The sequence below is a fragment of the Phoxinus phoxinus genome (assembly GCF_949152265.1).
Source record: "Phoxinus phoxinus genome assembly, chromosome: 4".
In the NCBI taxonomy this organism is placed as follows: domain Eukaryota; kingdom Metazoa; phylum Chordata; class Actinopteri; order Cypriniformes; family Leuciscidae; genus Phoxinus; species Phoxinus phoxinus.
Window position 1 is genome coordinate 26975743 of NC_136879.1, and position 18746 is coordinate 26994488.

General features: G+C 37.8%; 1 protein-coding gene across 5 annotated transcripts in view; it reads left to right on the top strand.

Annotated features, from left to right (window-relative positions):
* Nucleotides 1-18746, top strand: part of pitpnm3 (PITPNM family member 3) — an 85029-nt gene that overhangs the window by 20747 nt on the left and 45536 nt on the right. For all 5 annotated transcript variants that reach the window (XM_079609497.1, XM_079609496.1, XM_079609493.1 and 2 more), the window contains exon 3: nucleotides 4607-4711. In XM_079609497.1, coding sequence (XP_079465623.1) covers nucleotides 4607-4711 — 105 coding nt within the window. The remainder of the gene's footprint in view (nucleotides 1-4606; nucleotides 4712-18746) is intronic.

The following is an 18746-nucleotide window of genomic DNA, read 5'->3' on the forward strand; positions in this document are numbered from 1 at the left end:
TTCACTTCCATGACACTTGAGCCCCTTTCACGCGTGTTAGACTCTCACTTGCCCTATTCATGCCTCTCATATCCGCTGGGTTGATCTCCTTCAAGCCGCATCATGGAGTGTATCTCTAGAGGATATGCGATTTTTCTGTATTTATCCTTTGCCATCACAGGAAAACAGCACTGAAATACAAAAAGTTATTTTAAATTGTATTAATATTTCACTATATTACTGATTTTATTGTATTTTTAATAAAATAAATGCAGCCTTGATGAGCATAAGACTAAACATCTTAGATTAAAGGGGTGGTAAAATGCCCTTTTTACAAGATGTAAAATAAATCTCTGATGTCCCCAGAGTGTGTGTGTGAAGTTTTAGCACAAAATACTCCAGATATTTTTATATAGCACGTTAAAGTTGTCACTTTTTGAGGGTTTGCAAAACGCACAGTTTTGTGCCTGACCCTTTAAATGCAAATGAGCTGCTGCATAGGGCGGGGTTTCAAGAGCTCCTGTGTGTTAGCAGCTGCGATTACCTCACGCAGACACACTAAAATGACAGAAACTGTTCTGCCTTTAATGATAAAACGGAGTCAGACAAAGATGGAGAGACTCAAGAAGTAACAACATGTAATGCAACAGGACGTCTCTGAATGGTTAGTTGATGAATTGATGTTGCTGATGTGGAGTTAACTATCTTCAATTAGGATATTCTGTCATGGTAATTTATAAATAGCTTGTATAGGGATCTCCCAGTCACGTGACCCCATAGCCGCGTGTCAGCCATTTTGACGGAATACATCCGTCAGCTACTCAGTGGCAATGGATCTATTAATAGGGGTGTGTAATATATATTATTATTTTTATACTAATAATATAATTATTTTATGATTAGCCTAAATATTGCAATACTTTGCACTACAGTATTGATATAATTGCGTACGCAAAATATCTCGATATTGAACAGAATCTATTTTTTCCCCGACCACTATTATTAGCGCAGCGGCCGTCAGCTAACTCTTTACGTCATGTCATCGCACTTTTTAGCATCACAAAAAGATACAAGAGGAAGATAAAGGAATTAGGAATCATAGATCCATATGAAGCACCACAAGTTCTTTTTACAGGCATTAAATGTGTAGAAAAACTTCCTGACATTGAGTTCGGTGACATTTACAGCTACCTTATTCACTTCCCATCACGCTAACGTTACACCGGAGCTTCATTAAAAGCATACAAAAGCTTAGCAGGCTATCGGTATCACGAGTCCGGATGGGTCAGCAACTCTTGGACGCCAGCGGGGAAGGATTTTTCAATCATCACCGCAAAAGTTGGTCAATATTTTTATCACCAAATTATAGTGACATTAGCTGTAATAATCTTTAAACTGAGTTTACAGGGGAAAACACAAAACAAAATCACCTGTTTATTGCCACCAACCACTTGTTTCTCCATTTTATTTCTTTTGGGATACGGTACAAAGATATTCCTTTTGTATGATCACGTATCTGATCGCATCCAACTGCACAGCATCGCTCGTGCATAATAGGAATATTTCGCGACGAGTTGTAGTATCACCGGCGGTTTAGCATTTTCTATTCCGTCAAGATGGCTGCTCCAAATGGCGTGACGTCCCTATAGGAACTGTTGTGAGATGCACACAGAGTGACTTTCTATTGCATATGAAAAGATGAATGCTAAAGTTTGAGCTGACTCACAAATGTACAACAACTTTTCCTCTTCTCAACATGGACTGCGTGTTCAGGGGGCGGGGTTTATGTACATTTTAGGGTTGCTGATGTCACTAACCCGGGAGGAATTTCGTGTAGTCCCTACCAGCCGTTTGTTGTAGTTCTTTTCTAGTCCTTGCAGATGTTGTTTATGCTCAAACAGCAACATTACACACTAACTAAAGTTAGAAAAGTGAAATCATAATCAACCACCCCTTTAAAAAAATATTACCTTAAACTTTTTTAATGATTTTATTAATTTGTAATGAATAATAATTCATTAATACTTAATTTTGTCCAAACTTCATGTTTTTTCAAACTTCAAGTATTTTACTATTACACACACACACACACACACACACACAGGGAGGAGAGAGGGGAACAGGATCAGGAAAGGACCTTGAGCCAGACTCGAACTGGTCGCCCAAAGCTGTACTGCGCTATATTTTGGTCTGACCAAACTTCATGTTTTAATAGGAAATACGTCAACACAACAGAGAAAACTGTGCTGTGCTGTCATGGGGTCTTTAAGAATAAAGCCCTTGATTATAAATGAGGGCGTTTAAGGTAATTTTTAACTGACATGTTGGCAAATGTCTAAGGAGGTTAATTCAGGTCTGTTATTGAGGTGAGTGTGTGCATTTGAGTAATGAGATTTGTCAGAGTGTGCCTAAACAGAACCCATTTGTACAACCTGAAATAAGATCGGACCCTCATTTAAACCGGTGTAAATTTGAGCTGGAGACAGATTGCTGTATGTATATTCGCATTCATTCATTGTGACTCTTAATGCTAATTGATTAGCATTACCTACCCAGGCTTTGCTTTTTGAGCTGAAGTGTTTTTCTGTTGCATTGATTGTTCTCTGCTGTCGGGTAGCCCTGGGCCCTTCGCACACAAGATTCATCTGCACTGACAAATCAACTAGGAAGTAGGCTATTTTTAACTTCTATCAGATTAAAATGCATCTCTTAAATCTTGTGGCCTTAAATTTGTAGGCAATTTAAATGCATATACATTCATTGTCTTTTAAATAGCCGATCACATGAGACAGATCCATTTCTTCTTAGTGTTTGTGTTGAGGTTTTAAATCCCAGTGTTTCAACTCTGTGTTAAGAAGGTCAAGACGTGTGATTTTCATAACCAAATATGGGCCTTCATTTGGAAGATTTTCTATGAAAGCCTTTTTCCCTGAAACTGTGTCAGACAAACAACGCATTCTTATGTTCTTTGGCTCTACACAGCCACAGTCATCTACGGTCATATTCTGGTCATAGAAAAAATATTAGTCTAAATAAGTGCAAATACTGTGAAGCAAATGCTGCTGGTTTCCCCTTTGACTTTTAATGAAACTGACTATAGTTTTACACTTTTTTCTATACAGTGAAAGTGAATTGGGACTGAGGCGGTTAATGTGTGTTCCACTGAAGAAAGTAGTCACATGGGTTGGGTGTGAAACAACGTGATCTTGCTTTGACTAGTACACATAAATCTAGGTATAGTTTTGGTAAGTTTTAGTTGCAATTTGGTTCATATTAATTAGGCTGGTAATCCAAAAGCCTATGGAAAAATCCTATTGGCTTTTTATCAAGGGAACCAACCAATGTGATGCGAACTGCTGGTTGGCCTACAAAGTGACATCATACCTGCACCACTTAATTTGTGATCTGTGTTGTGGGAGGTGCAACACATGAAAGGGGCGTTTAAAAAATGCTTTATTTGTGCAATTGCGTTAAGTGCCACTAGTGTCGCAGAAATGACATACCCTAAATACCCAGAAATGCCCTAAAAATACATTTCGCAAAGTCTACGTTTTCTCTCAAATTGTACGCAAGCCCTTGTTTTGGCAATCCACTGACTAGTCGGTCATAAAAAGAAAAAAATATTTAGCTTTGCACATTCATGACTTCCATTTGAATTAGTATTCAGTCTAATTCAATATAGATTGCATGAGTGTTTTTCATAATGATGCAGATTACACTGAATACTTTCAAATTAATTATTCTGCTAAGCTCATCCACTCAAAGCATGTTCCAACATTTTTACATTGTTCGTTTCCTCTCTTTTTCTCCTTTTAACTCTCACTTTTTGCTGTCATCCTTTCGCAGTGAGCCTCGCCGACAGACCCTTGCGCGTTAGCAGTTTGTTTCTTTTATTTACTGAAATAGGTGGTTGTCTCTCCTTCAGGAGCCGAGCTGCTGTCGTTGCTCTTCTTTGTGCTAAGCACATTTCACACTTCAGAAGATCTATGTTCTTCCTGCTCTCTCTAAGCGCCGTTCCATTTGACACGACTCAGTAACTGCCAGTATTTGGATTATGATTTAAAACCCCTTCGTCTCTCAACTCTGAGCTTCCCTCGCATTGTTTCTGTGAGCGTGCACATGTTTGTTTGTCTACCCTTGTGTGAACCAAGTCAAAAAACAGTTCAATTGACAGTCTGGCAAATAGCATGCGACAAACGGCGACCGATCGGCTCAAGTGGGTGATGCAGACGAGCAGGCCTGACGGAGGCCTGTCACAACCTCTCTTCCACACTGAAATATCGCCCGGCGAGATCCGACACGCCACTGGGCCCGCAGCTCACTGTCACACGCTGTGAAGCGCGCAGCCGAGTCCTCCATCAAACACTCGGGCTGTCTCACAAGGACCAGCGGAGTGGCTGATCGCTCACTCTCTGCTCATTAGTCGGACATCTCTTTATGGCTTGAGCTGTATTTAAAGATAATTCGATGAATCCTAATAGTCTTTGCTGTACTGCTGGATTCCATGTGATTTTTCTGAGCTGAAATGAACATAACATTATCTGTATTATCTTGATGGTGAGCTAAATGGTTGTCTCATCCTGAACAAATTCTCACTGAGTGTATGTTTGTGTGTGATGTCTTTCAGAGGTGCTGGAGGGGAAGACGGCCATGCTTTTGGGGATGAGTCAGTGGAACTCTAATGATCTGGTTGAACAGATAGAAACCCTGGGCCACATTGACCAGACGCAGGGTAAGAGCTCATGAATGTAAATGTTATGTAAATGTGTCTTCCAATCAGTAATCGTATGAATATGATACATGAAGATACTACAAATGCTTTGCGATAGTAAAAAGTCAAAACATTTACATGGACTGCTGAGTGCACTGCATGTGTACCTGAGACTGATCTAAAATGAGTTTTGGACCGAATAATGAAAATTGCAGTGTTGCGTTGTTTCTACATTTGATGTTTGTTGGTGCATGTGTTTTTGTGCTTTAAACTGAAACATTTGGATTTTTTGTGATGGATTTAGGATAGTTGTTGCAAAATCTGCTGATTTAAATGTAGCACAGAGGTAACATTGTTTAGCTGGCTAGGCTAACACAGATAAAATGACTAGTTACTTGTAAAAGTAGCAGATTTTCTGAATAATCATAATTTAAATGAGCTCCGTTAATGATTATTAAAATCCCAGGATTGTTTATACTCTTTTACTCCTTACTCTATTTTTAGTGGAAGCGTGATAACTCACTCAACTCAACTCCATCCGAGTTGCGTTGATAATACTTTTAACTAATATGTTCTTCATATTGAATGAGATGCAATAAAAACGCAGTCTACTGTAAACAAATGTCTTTTCTATTGAGGTGTCCTTGCAGGCTGTATGCGAGAAAAACAAACTAGCATAGTCAGATTCATGAATAAATTACTCTTAATAACCCGTCCTTTTTTTTTGGCTCAAAGTATACGCTGCAGCTAATGTAGCAGATTCTCTAAACAAATGAATCTTATAAGGCAGTCCTTTTAATGAATTGTTCAAAATGACGAGTTACTGTATGTTTCGAAACACTGCCCTGTATATTTGCACCATTAGCTGTGAGGATTTCTTTCATATGAATTTGAATCAAAAGCTTGTGAATCAAAGTTGATTCGGGAAACCTGTATGGATTCCACTAGAAATATCACTTACATGTGGTATAAAAGCAGTAATGTTTTGCATCGTATACCATAGATTCCAGCAGAAGTATTTTTTCTTCTTCTTTTATTATTTGTGTAAAGAAAGCCCTCTTGTCAAAAACATAATTTGAAGGGCCCCCCAAGATATATAGTAACTCTGCTGTAAACAAACCTAAAAACAAAACAAAAATAGAAGAAATAAAGTAAGTTATACATGTTTGGAGCAACATAGGGGTCAGTCAGTAAAGGATGATAGAATTTACATTTTTGGGTGCACTGTCACTTTAAAGAAAAAATACTATTAAATAAAAATAAAAATAATATTTATTAAAAAAACACTTGCTAAAAGTATCTGTTTCAAAGGCTATTTGTTGTGGGGTCAGTGAAAATGTAAGCAGGGTGAATAAACATCTGAATAATACCTAAAACAATTTTTAACTGGACATACTTAAAAATGCATCGTTGATGGTGCGAGACACTGAAAAAAATACAGTGAGACGTGATGCAATGGCCAAAGACAAAGTCTGACACATTTGAACATAGTCTAGCTGCCCATCAACTTCACCCTGAGTCCTCAAGCTGTCAAAATGACCCAAATGCACATCACTAGCTCATATCCTCGAAAACAAAGGAGACTGTAATCTGAAATGGCATTTTATAACACTTCTCATTATGATTTACATTAACCACCCATGTCACAAAAATTGCTCAACAGCTGCTTGCCAAACAAATCTGTAATTTTTTCATTTCACCATGAAAACAGAGGAAACAGACGTCAGGCTTCATTAAGCAGCATCATGTCTCAGCTGTCTCCATTGATTTTTCTGACTCTTTGTTCTTATCTGGTCTATTCTTGTAATGATAAGAGTTAGCTAGTATGAGTCATTAGCGAAGTAAACATCGGGATACTTCGCTTTCTGAATTTCAGAATTCTCTTTTTGAAGTTGCTTTCAGGCTTCGATTTTTATAATGTAGCTGTATTTACTAATATCTGGTGTTTGTGTAAAGGTCCATACATATGTGAAACTTAGAGGCTCTTCACGCTTATTCTGCTGAGATGTATTCAGTTTTTCTCGTGTTATATTTAGTTTCTGAAAGCTCTGCTAGCATTTACCGTTGTTCAGTGTAACGTGGAAGGAGGATAGTGTACATTTCTGCTGGGATTTCTTGTGAAGTAGCTGATATGTCTAAATCAAATTTATGTATAAAAATATTTCTCTCTCTGGTGATTTATTGCCTGTGGCATATGCAATTACACAGCAATTACATATCGATTTACTTGCCCATATTGAGTGATACCAGTGTTGTAAAGCAACCGTATAAAAACCCCTCTCACACATCCAGATGCCAATTTCCATAAAAAACATGACATTCCCATATATTATTGAGTTCTCTGAGCTGTTTGTTGTCCTGTATTCCACATATTTTTGGTACCGGTTATGGAAAATGCTGTTTTACCTCAGATTGTGCATCAAGATAATTCACCCTTCTTCGCCTCAATAATTCAAGTGACCTTTTCTCACATTTTTGTTTGCCTCCTGAGTGAAATATGATTGGTCTATTGGATGGCACTCAGGGGGATGGAGACTTGAGCTGGTGCAGCAGAGCGATAAATGAGCAAAGTGAGAGGCAGGCGTTGACCCCACCAAGCCCCTATCAGCTTAGTTTTCAAGTGTCTTGTACCAGAATGCTTCTTCCTGCAAGATGAAAGTGATGTTAGCTTTAGGCGGTCCCTTTAGTGAAATTGCTCATCATGCAGAAATTCTCCTCTCAAGACCATGTGCTGTGATTAATACTATGACTTAGTCTAAAAGAAATGCACTCATTATGCCGAAAAATTGTATATTAATTATAAAAGCAGGTTCATGCCTTCAGGATATTAGAATAAGTTTGTAAATGCTCAGCCTATTAAATATACTTTAATTCCTGTATAATCTGAATTTGGACTGATGCATACTGGGTAAAATATCGAATATTAACTAAATTTTTGACTCTTTTGTTGGCAGCACAACTTTAAGCATTGTAATGATTTTTATGTGTTTTATTTGGCCATTAAGTTTCTGAACGATCATGTCATTAGACTGGTTTTACAAAGAACTCAAATGCACCCTTAAATCTATTTTTTTTTTGTTTATTAAAATGTTTTGGTAAAAATGTATTTAGTTAAATATAAACATTAAGATTGTATTAAAATGTGGGGTGAAATTGTACAAATATAATTAGAGGAAGCTTAAATATAATATTTTTACATTTGGCTTGAACGACTTTTAATTAATTAATTAATGTCATACCATATATATATTCTAGTTATTATAATAGTGTAATATATTTCACATCAAATCCATACTACTTCATAATATATACATCTTTCTGATTCTGTGTTCAAAAAACATTTGGTACAGTGGTAATTTTTTGCTAAACATTTTATGTGGAAACTGATAATTTTTTCAGGATTCTTTGAAGGAAAAAGTTCAAAAAGTTTTTTTTAATAGATTGAAATATTTTGTATATTGCATTATTAATGTCTTTACTGTCTTTTTTTCATTTAATGTATTCTTGCTGAATAAAAGTATTAAATTCTACCAACAACAACAAAAAAATCTTATTGGCCACAAACTTTTGAATGGTATTCTATATATACTGTATTAGATAGATTGATTAATCAATTAAGACATTATTTAACTATATCATTTAGCCTTATGAATCTCTTCATCAAGTGGGAATTTTCGAAGTTTCTAAACTTAGCATTAATTATATTGCATCCCAGTTATTTCCCCATAGTCCATTACAGTTGAGACATTTTCTTGAAAGGATTAAGTGTTGGAGGTACCCTGACAACTATAGACACTTAAGTTTTCAGATTAATTAGCCTGTCAAATAGGGGGCTTTCTACCTGGTGTGCTAAAGACTGATGTTAATTAGAAAACTACTTTCAGATGCAGCTAGCGGGGGGTCCTCCCATCCAGATTCCAGCCGGCTTGATCTCAGTGATGCTGTCTGAGCCTGTCGTGGAGTAAAATAGCGTGTTTCTTGATTGATCGGTGTACAATACTGAAACACTTGAGTGACAGCAGCTTGTAGCGTCCATCCTTCAAATATTACAATTACCTGTCAGAACAGTTGACATTTGGCTAACCTTTCTACGTAGGCAACATTGAGGCATCATGGATTCGCTCCATTCGTGAAAATTGTCACATTCTTAGACAGCATTACATTTAAACTTTACGGAGGAGACAATTCCAGAATGCATTGTAAAGAGCACAGTGAAAAGAGGCCTGAGAAATGTAATACAATTGGATTATTAATTAATATAAATTTTATTTGTTTCTTATTTTTATTTATTTTATTTTCTATATAAATATTTTTGCTATGCATATTTTATGCCTTAGCATGCTTAGCAAACGTCTAATGTCAAATTTAATTGAAATCAATTGTGTCATGTCGTTCAATGTCTTTGACTAAATGATGAATATTTATTTTCTCTTTCTCTTTATTAAAGGTAAAAGCTAGAGCTATTATGATTGTCCTTTATATCAAGTCCATTGATGTCACATCTAATAAAATCAGCGATACTGATAAGCAGGAGACATGTTTCTTTTTTTCTCTCTCTTAATAGTACCTGTAGCTTTTATTCTTTGTTTCTGAATACAGTCTGGCTTTTCATCAGTCAAGCTTTGTTTCCTGCTGTACTTGACTGGGTTCTTAACTCATAGAGTTTGCTTTTATTCCATCTGCTTCTCTTGATGTGAAAGCAGTAGGTACTTTTTAAAATCTGACTTGTGCATTATCCATGCTACCATTTTTTTACTTTTCATCGCAAGATGATAATGATTCTATAAATCAATTTAAAGGGGGCTCATTAGGACTTTTAAAGCAGAGACTCACAGTTAAGTGCAGTTCCTCACAGGTAGAGTTCTCATCAATCTCTGATCTAGAGGATCTGGATTACCTTCCCTAAGGGCTACCTGATTGACTATCTAATTGACGACCTGATTATTTAAGGAATCACATGCGTGACTGATAGCTGGAGCCACACCAGACAGTTTAGGGATTTTGAGACTTTTGTGACGCTCTCTCAATTTATAAACTTGCGTCTTGGGTACGTCCAGGTACATCTGAGCTGTGGTTTTGTTTTTGCTCATTTGCTATTTCAAGTAATTACTTTTCAGTCAGTGGCATTGCCTAATCATCTTGATTACATGTGCACTGTACTAGTGAGATGAGGGCGTTGTGCGAGCAGTGATTGTTTATGTGAGCACAGATGGAAGTTGGCACAGAATCCCTGTGCAGCCTAGAGGTTTGGGTGCCCATTGGCAGAGCTATTGAAACAGCCTGATGATGCCTCAAAGAGAAGCACCAGACAGAAGCCAGCCACCTCCTGTCTCTGGATCTTCAATTTCCCCCCTGTACCTCTTTGTAGCTTTTCTGTCCACTGATTGAATCAAATCACTGTACATATGATGTACTCCAGTAGGTTAGTACTGGAGATTCATAGCTTGACCTTTTCTTCATGCACTTTTATCATGATTATGAATCCGTGCACACACATTTATGCTGCTTCCATGTAATTTGAAGCTCATTGGCTCTCAACCGGGGGCCAAGGTCCACCTGGGGCTAGAGATGTTCCGATACCCTTTTTTCCTTCCCGATACCGATTCCGATACCTGGACTCAGGGTATCGGCCGATACCGAGTACTGATCTGATACCTGGGTGTGTACCTATACAGCTGCAATTCATACTAGCCCTGTATGAATTGATAGAATTAATTTGTTGTGCTTCAGACTTATCCCTTAATAAAACATGAACAAATACACACAGTGAACTAGAATATTTTTTATTATCTGACATACATCTCACAGTAGCCTAGTATATTATTTATTTTTAAGTGAAAAATAACTTCAAATGCAGCCACAAATCTAATACTGTAAACGGAAAAAGGTATTTTAGTTTTACAATATAACTGTATAAAAAACAGTACAACAAATAAATCTAGGAATCAAAAAAATTATATAGGAATAATTTAAGAAAATAATCTCTTAAAACTTAAAGAACACAGCGTCACTGTGCCCACCCCACCCAGTGTGCTTGTCAAACTCAGTAAAGACAGCGGGTCGCGTCGCAGCTCCAGATGTCGATAGTAAAGCTGATTGTTTGCACATCTTTTAACGTTACATGAAATGTGTTCACGCACTGTCTCGAATAGCTTAGGGAGCGCTGTTTCAGAGATGTATTTGCGACCAGGCAAACTGTACCGCGGCTCCAAATGTTCAATGAAGCGGCAAAATCCAACGTTTTTGACGACTGACAGTGGCTGGTCATCCAGAACAATAAACTCGATAATTTTGTCAGTTATATTGCCAAACAGCGGACATACTGCTAGCGCGTGCATTTTAATTTCTTCTTCACTGCTCTAAACGGTGGTTGCTTGTGGCGATACAGCACAACTTCCTGTGTTGCCGCGGGCAACCACTGTTTAGAGCAACGAAGAAGACTTGATCTCCGATTTGCAGCGTTAAGCAAAGCTAGCGTGCAATAACTATGTATTGTTTATGAAAATGGTATCGGATCGGTACATGGGTACACGTTGATCAGTTGATTTATCCGCGTTTTAATATAACTTCTAGACATAGAGCTTTTAGATGGATGCGGAGGCTTTTTAGGTCCGGTAGAATCTGCGATCTCTGACCCAGTTCGTTCGCTGGCTTCCATGGTTGCAATATGCTGTGTTTTCTGCCAACTAGCAACCCAGGGTGTCAAAATAATATTCAGTAATTTGACAGTGGGCGGGATCACACAGACAAAACAAAAACAGACATTATCAGAAAGTGAATAGATTGTTAAAGTATTATATAATATTATTAATTACTGTAATTATGATAAAAAATATTGTTCATGTAAAATAATGTTTTTCTAGTTTTAAATTGGTTTCCCCTCATATATCATTAGATCTTCCAAAAGCCGTGCCAAGTTATGTGCAGCGGGCAACAACAATATAGCCACCAGGGAACCGATAAAACGAATTGAAAAAAATCTTGCTCTTGAGCTTATTGATCTCAACTTTTTTGACTGTTGGTTCAGCCAGCATCTCATGGTCCCAGAGTGTTTGTCTGGCACTATAACAGAGACGTAACGTCTGTTTCTTTTTTTAAACATTTTACTCAAGTTTGCAAATGTTAATCACCTAGTTGGCGGTAATTGCGACAAGAGCAAAGTCTGTGCCGTCCGGGTTCTGATTAGGCCTCAAGCTCTGGATGAACACATTTGAAAAGACGACTAATTAATGCATAAAATAAGAGCCCTAGCCTCTGTTGGCTGATCGAATCACACACGTTATCGGCTCAGCTTATCTGACAGGCTCACGTCGCTTCTGGTTGCTCGCAGACACGGCCCCTCCGTGCCTCACCGCGGCCAGACACTCGAACGCCTCATCTGTATTCTCCCCCTCGCGAGCCTCTGAAGTCGTTTTTTTAAACATATGCCTCTTGTAGGCACAATCTCCATCACACGCTAATTCCCATTTAATTACTTTCTTTCCTTTTCTTTTGCCCATTTAACCACAGAATGCCCCAAGCAGGGAAAACTGAAGACACACAAAGCTAGGAACAATAAGATGACTCCACAGAGAGAAAGAATGAGAGAGAAGAGAGAAAAGGAGAATAATAAGGTGATGATGGAGCGTAATGGCACAGAAGGAGAGCTCACGATTGTAGCATTGACTCGTATGTATCTGGCAGCACTGAAGGACACTGATTCCAGACTGTGACAGATTCTGCTGTTCAGAGAATGATGTGTTCGGGGTCCAAAACGAACACTTGCCAAGCTCTAAGTCCAAGTAAATATTGTCTTTGGCAAGTACAACTGCAACATTACATGGTTTAAAATGAATGGAAAGAATGATGGCCCACCCTTATGTTAGTCATGCCTGCGATTCAAATGACTGTCTACCTAAGAAAATATGTCGAGGCTGAAGCGCATGTGTCTTTAGTACAAAATTCCCCTATCATAAGTTTATCTCTTAAGTTTCCTCTTTATTCAGAGCTCCATGTGATGACACATACTGTGTGGATTATTTATTACATTAAGCCAACAAAACTAAATACTGAACAAAATCATATTTTCATGTTTTTACTAAATAAATACACATTTTTTGAGTATTTGGTATGACCAAAGTCTTATATCACTCATCACATACATAACAGTATTTTATAATAATTAAAATGAAAGGAACTTTATTTTTTATTTTTTATTTTATTTTATTTTACTTTATTTTAAAACCCTACCGTAACACAATGCTTTGTTATTATATTAATATTATTTTTTTATTCTATTTTATTTTAATCAGTAATTATTTATTTAATTTTTTTTATTTTAAGTTAAAAACCTGTACCATCCTTACACTGGACGATGGGTGTTAAAACTGATTCACTCCCATTATATTAAACAAAATTGTCTACACTTTAAAGTGAAGAGTAGTTGACCGAATAGACTATAGTTTTGACAAATTTGTAAATCAAAATGTGAATGTACTTCAGTGCAAATGTTACAGCGGAATCGCTAGCGGCTGACACATTTCTATCCTACAATGGGATATGAATGCTGTTGATGCATCTAGCCAAAATAAATGGGCTTGTTCAGTGTTAACACTACACACCAGTTGTGATGTGTCCTCCCAGGTTGATGTGTTTCTGTAGTGTCGTGTGATGATGGTGGTGGACAGGTGTTAGACCTGGACTCGTCAGTTGTGCAACGAGGGTGCCCAGACTTGTTTACTCACAGAATGCCAACATACACACAGCAGAGAGTACAGATGCTCTGCTGCAGTAACTTCAATCACATGCTCACGTACATGGAGGAATTCAGATTATGTGCTCCTCACAGTGAATTTGTGGCAATATATTTGTATGTGCTTGAGTTTGTATTTTTCCTTCATATTCTCTTATCTGAGAGGGTGAGTGCTGGAGTCAGATTGTTAAATGTATTTACACTGAACATATTGCTGTCCATAGCAAATTTGACGAGAAGCTGGAATGTGTTATTTTTAACATTCTGCATCTGGGATTTGGTACAGCCAGGTGTGTTCCCTGTCAAGCAGATGGTCAGAAATGTCCTCTCTGCTCTTCCTGAAATCACACTTTTCCCATGTGGCTGTGTCCACAACTCATTGTTATGTGTCTCACAGTAAAGCTTGATTGTTAAAAAAACACACATTATTTTTCACATATTTTACAGCACCTTTCTCCCCTATCTGGCTTGAATGTGTTGTTGGTTCATGTTTCAATGAAGCCCCTCCTTCCAAAATACGAAATGTCCTGTGATTGGTTAGCTGGCCCATTGTGTTGTGATTGGCTCCCTGTGTTCGGGAAATGTCACATCCCTTACCATTACCGCGAGTTTCATCTGCTCAGGTGTAAATATTTAGCCTGGTCCTACCAGACTCTCGTACATTTCATTTGTACAGAGAGTCTGGCCACTCTCCATTGACAAGCGTTAACTTCCTTGAAGGCGGGTACTCTGTTGAAGTTTAAAACTATTGGATCTGCCCAGAGCCACTCTGGATCTGCCATAAGCAATCGCTAACGTTTGGACGTGACGAAACTCCAACTCAAACTAGCGCACAACCTCAACATCATCGTTCTCAGCCACTCCCTCTGTTCGCTGATTGGACCAAAAAAATGATCGAAGAAAACCCACGAATATACCGCAAACCCAGACGACGTTCTGAATAAAAAATTATAATTGAGCGGACGTACATAGAAGGGCGGAGTCAGGCTAGTAAATATTAAGGATGGGGGTCAATTTCCAACCAATTCAAGCCTCATTTAGGCTTAAGAATGTTAACAAACAAGAGTATCGTCCAGAGTGGATTACATGCACGGAATTTACAAGTACGTATTTTACTGGTTGTTTCAGAGTGGTATGTTCTTTTTTTTTTTTCTTGTACGTTTTAGATAAATTATACATAATTTAATCATGATAAGATTTTCATAAACTATGGTAATACAAACAGTAATCGATCACAAAACCATGGTTAATTTTCCTAAGGGGCGGTAAACAGTCTTACAGAAGTGAGAGCTTACAAAAGCTACAGAAACACTATAATCAACACTAATGTTGGCTGAGAGGCGAGCAGAGCCAAACAGCGTTGCCCTTTGTTTACATCATAGCAACTACATAAAGGTTATTGGAAACCTTTTTTTTTCATATTCCATGGGCGGAAAATGAAATTATTAAAATGAGTAACATTGTGACTTCATAAAGGCCAGAATAACACGTTGTAGTCCAAACGAGTTGTTTGTTGTGGTAGAAAAGTAGAAAACAGAAAGTAGATTCTGTTAAATAAAATATCTCCCTTTGGAGTGGACTTTGAGCTTTGTAACCTTGCAGATCTTTTTTATGCTCAAACAGCAACAAACTAAAGTTAAAAAGTGAAAAAGCATTACAGGACCCTTTTATTAATGGCCAGAATGCCATACATCACTGATTTGATTTCAAAGGCCCCTGTTATCCAACACAATATTCAAAGTACAGTTTTTAACCAAAATCCAACATAAAAATATCATAAAATACTGTTTAAATTAAATAAAAGCACTTTAATATTTTCAGTAGTCTATTTCTAATATTTGCAGACTATTTTTTTTATTAACAGAAACTGGGAGTATTGATATAGCCTATTCAATTAATAAATTGTAATTCCAGAAGAATCTTCCAGAATCTGTGTGTTCTTTAATAAATATGCATGTTATATGCATATGCAGTTATATGCAAATATGCATATGTTAATAAATAATTTAAAATCTGAATTAAATAATGTATAAAGTAGCCTATACGGTTTAAGCACTGTATCCACCATAAACTCCAGCATTATCAGCTAAGCGATTGGTATTTTTGCATCTAATTTGCATAAGTTCTGCATTTTTAGATACACGTACTGCTTGTTCCACACTGTTGTCAATCCAGTTTTGGTATGTCTGTTTTTGGTTCTCTACACTACAGCATGTGATCAGAGCAACATTTCATTGATATCATCTCTAGCTCTCTTTAGTTGAGATATACTCGTAACTTCTCTGTTGAGACTCTGCGTGAGCTCAACCGATCACTGAGTTAAAGGCAGCCTGCAGCCACTGTCAACCTCGTGATATTTTTGGCAACACGTTCATGTTTATCTCTGCTATAAATGCATATCTGCACTCTGAACAGCCCATCTCTTTCAATCTCAATCTATTCCATCTGTCGCTTCTATTCTCTTGTTGTAAAGTCATTTTCTCTCTTCTTGATCCCTTTCTCTTTATATCTCTCTGTCTTGACACTCTACCGTGTCATACTTTTAAAAACATTAAAGACCAATCCTACTGCCTTAGCAGCCTTGCATCAAGTTATGAGACTTTATCTTTATCTAAGCTTTTGGTCTTTCCTAATGAGAGTCTATATTTAGGTCATTTGTGTTTGAAAAGTTTTACACAAAATTTTCTAAAAATATTGTAAATGTTGTTCTCATTGGTGAACACAAGATAGTGATATTTTCTTACTATACAAAAAATTCCATCCGGAATTTTATTTTAAAAATTCCCATCCCCTTTATTTATTTTAATAATCATCTAAATAAGACCAAATATTTATGTGCAAAATAAGAATATTATTTTATTTCATTATTTATTTATATGACATTATGTTGTATATATGACGTTTTATATGAAAGTACGTAAAGATTGATTTTAGTTTCATAGTTTTCAAGCTTATGTGCATTTTAATGTTGCTACTTGCAAAAATAACAAAAACCACGCTGAAGTTTTTTGATTAATTTTTAGTCAAAATAACTGATTCAGTCCATGATTCAGACTGTGCTTTTCAGGCTGGGTCTGTTTTGGCAGACGGGAGGGAGGGAGGGATGTCCTCAGTGTTATCCTGGCTCAGGTTTCCCTGGCAGAGATCCGTTTTGTTAAACTATATGATTGTGGAATCAAAAGGAGGAACGAGCTCAGTCAATATACATTTGACCCTGGTCCAACTTGTTGGTAGTTCATTTCTTCCTTTCTCTTTCTTCTTCCGTTCTTCTTCCTTTCTCTATCGCATTCTTCACATGCCCTCCCTGTCTGTATTTCTTTCTCTCTCTAATTGCTCGGTCTCTCTCCCTGTCCATTGATTCTGTATTTCTCTACAGGATGCTATAAATCTGCAGGGGTGGAGCTGGGTGTCTGGGCTGTTGTAGGAAAAAGAGGACATAAGCTAGGAACTATAGAGCAGAGTGAATAAGAACAAAATGTCCCCATTGTCCCCCACCTTGTCATTTCGTTCTCCTGTCCTTATTGCTTGTTATCCTTTTCTCTCCATCTCTTTGCCATCACTTTCTCACCTTTTGAGCCCAATTGAAACTAAACTGTGGGAGTCCTCAGCATTTCCCATTAAATTCCTACTGTGGAATTTCATTAACACACAAAGCTCACCGTCCATCTGTCTGTCTGTCTGTCTGTCTGTCGATCCATATATATGGCTCATTACGTAAGCTGAATTTGTTTGTGTCGTACATGCATCTGTGGATGTAGTCAGACAGGCTATAGTAAGAAAGTGGCACTGAGCCTGAAAATGCTGCGGCGGCTTGTTGGCAGCATACAGTGTAAAGCACAGGAGAGAACACCACTCTCCTCCCTGACTGTTTTCCTTATGGTGCGGCTGTGAATGAAAGCCTGCAGCTGGGATGAGCACAGGCTCTCACTATTGGGAGGGTTTTCTGCAGTCGGGTACAGCTTTTCAATGAACACAATTGCTCCTTGGAGACCTAGTGATTTAGAAGTGAATGAATATGCCATTAAGAGAAGTAGTCTGGTCTATCATCGGCTCAGTCTGTTTGATGTTACAGCAGCTCAGGGTTGTCATGACATCATCTTGATGGTCAAAATACATGCGGTTTCCCACACTTATCTGCGAAAGGATGGATTATGAATCAATCCAGTGTTTGTTTGTATAACTCTTAACTGGCTCTGTTTTTTTCAGATTATGCTTTCTCATTACATAATGATGGGATTGGAACTGTTCCAGATTAGATCATTGAAAAAACACCTGGTTTGACAATAATGAGTAATATGGGAAAAGAAAAGAAAACCAGACATTATTATTAGTGATGCACCGAAATGGAAATTCTGGGCCGAAACTGATACCGAAAAATGTAGGATGCACTTGGCCGAAAACCGAAACCGATACCGAAAATGGCTTCTTTTAAAAAACTTTAATATATATTTATTTATATTGCTTAATTTTTAATGGATCTGAAATGAAAAATCACAAACCAATAGAATAATCATCAAACTTGTATTACCACTAACAGTTACATAATAAAACCTAAAATATTTTATATATTATATATATTTTATATTGCATGCGCTTCATGAGGCACACGTGCGCGGTCTCTTGCTCTCTCTCCCTCTCTGCCGTGCACGCGCTACACGGTTTGGAGCACAGTCTCTGTCTCGCGGGCGCGCTCGCTCTAGATTACGGAGATTTTGACTAATTCGCGGGCATCAGTGACCGCTTGAGCCGCTATCAATATGCGGGAGACTCCCGGAACTTCCGGGAGACTTGGAATGTCTGTATTTCTATACTGAAATAATATCGGCATTATAATTATTGATTTTTCATTACGCAATTTGTTGGTGCCCTCTCAGCTCATGCGCGTGGTGGGAGCGGTGGCGCTGGTTGTCCTCATCTGAAACTTTAAAATACTTCCATACCGCTGACATGCTCAATCTTTGCAGACGCGTGCAAACAGCTCGACCGTGAGTGAAACCTGCTTGAGCACGGAGGGGAGGGGTGGTGACGAGTGACAGCTCGACCGTGAGTGAAACCAAAGCGCTTGCGCGCGGTTGACATTCATTTTCGGTTGACATTTTCGGCTGGCTTTTTTATTTCGGCCCGAAACCGATAATGCCATTTTCGGCCGAAATTTCGGTGCACCCCTAAATTCATAAGTTGCCCATTGACAAATATCCAACTGATTTTAGAAGTAATGTGGTAAATATGTGTAATGTGACCTTGAACAACCACTTGGGGATTGAATTCCTTGAAGTTTCACCTTGTGGATTGTGAGTTTCCAACATTTCCCTCCTAAGCACATAG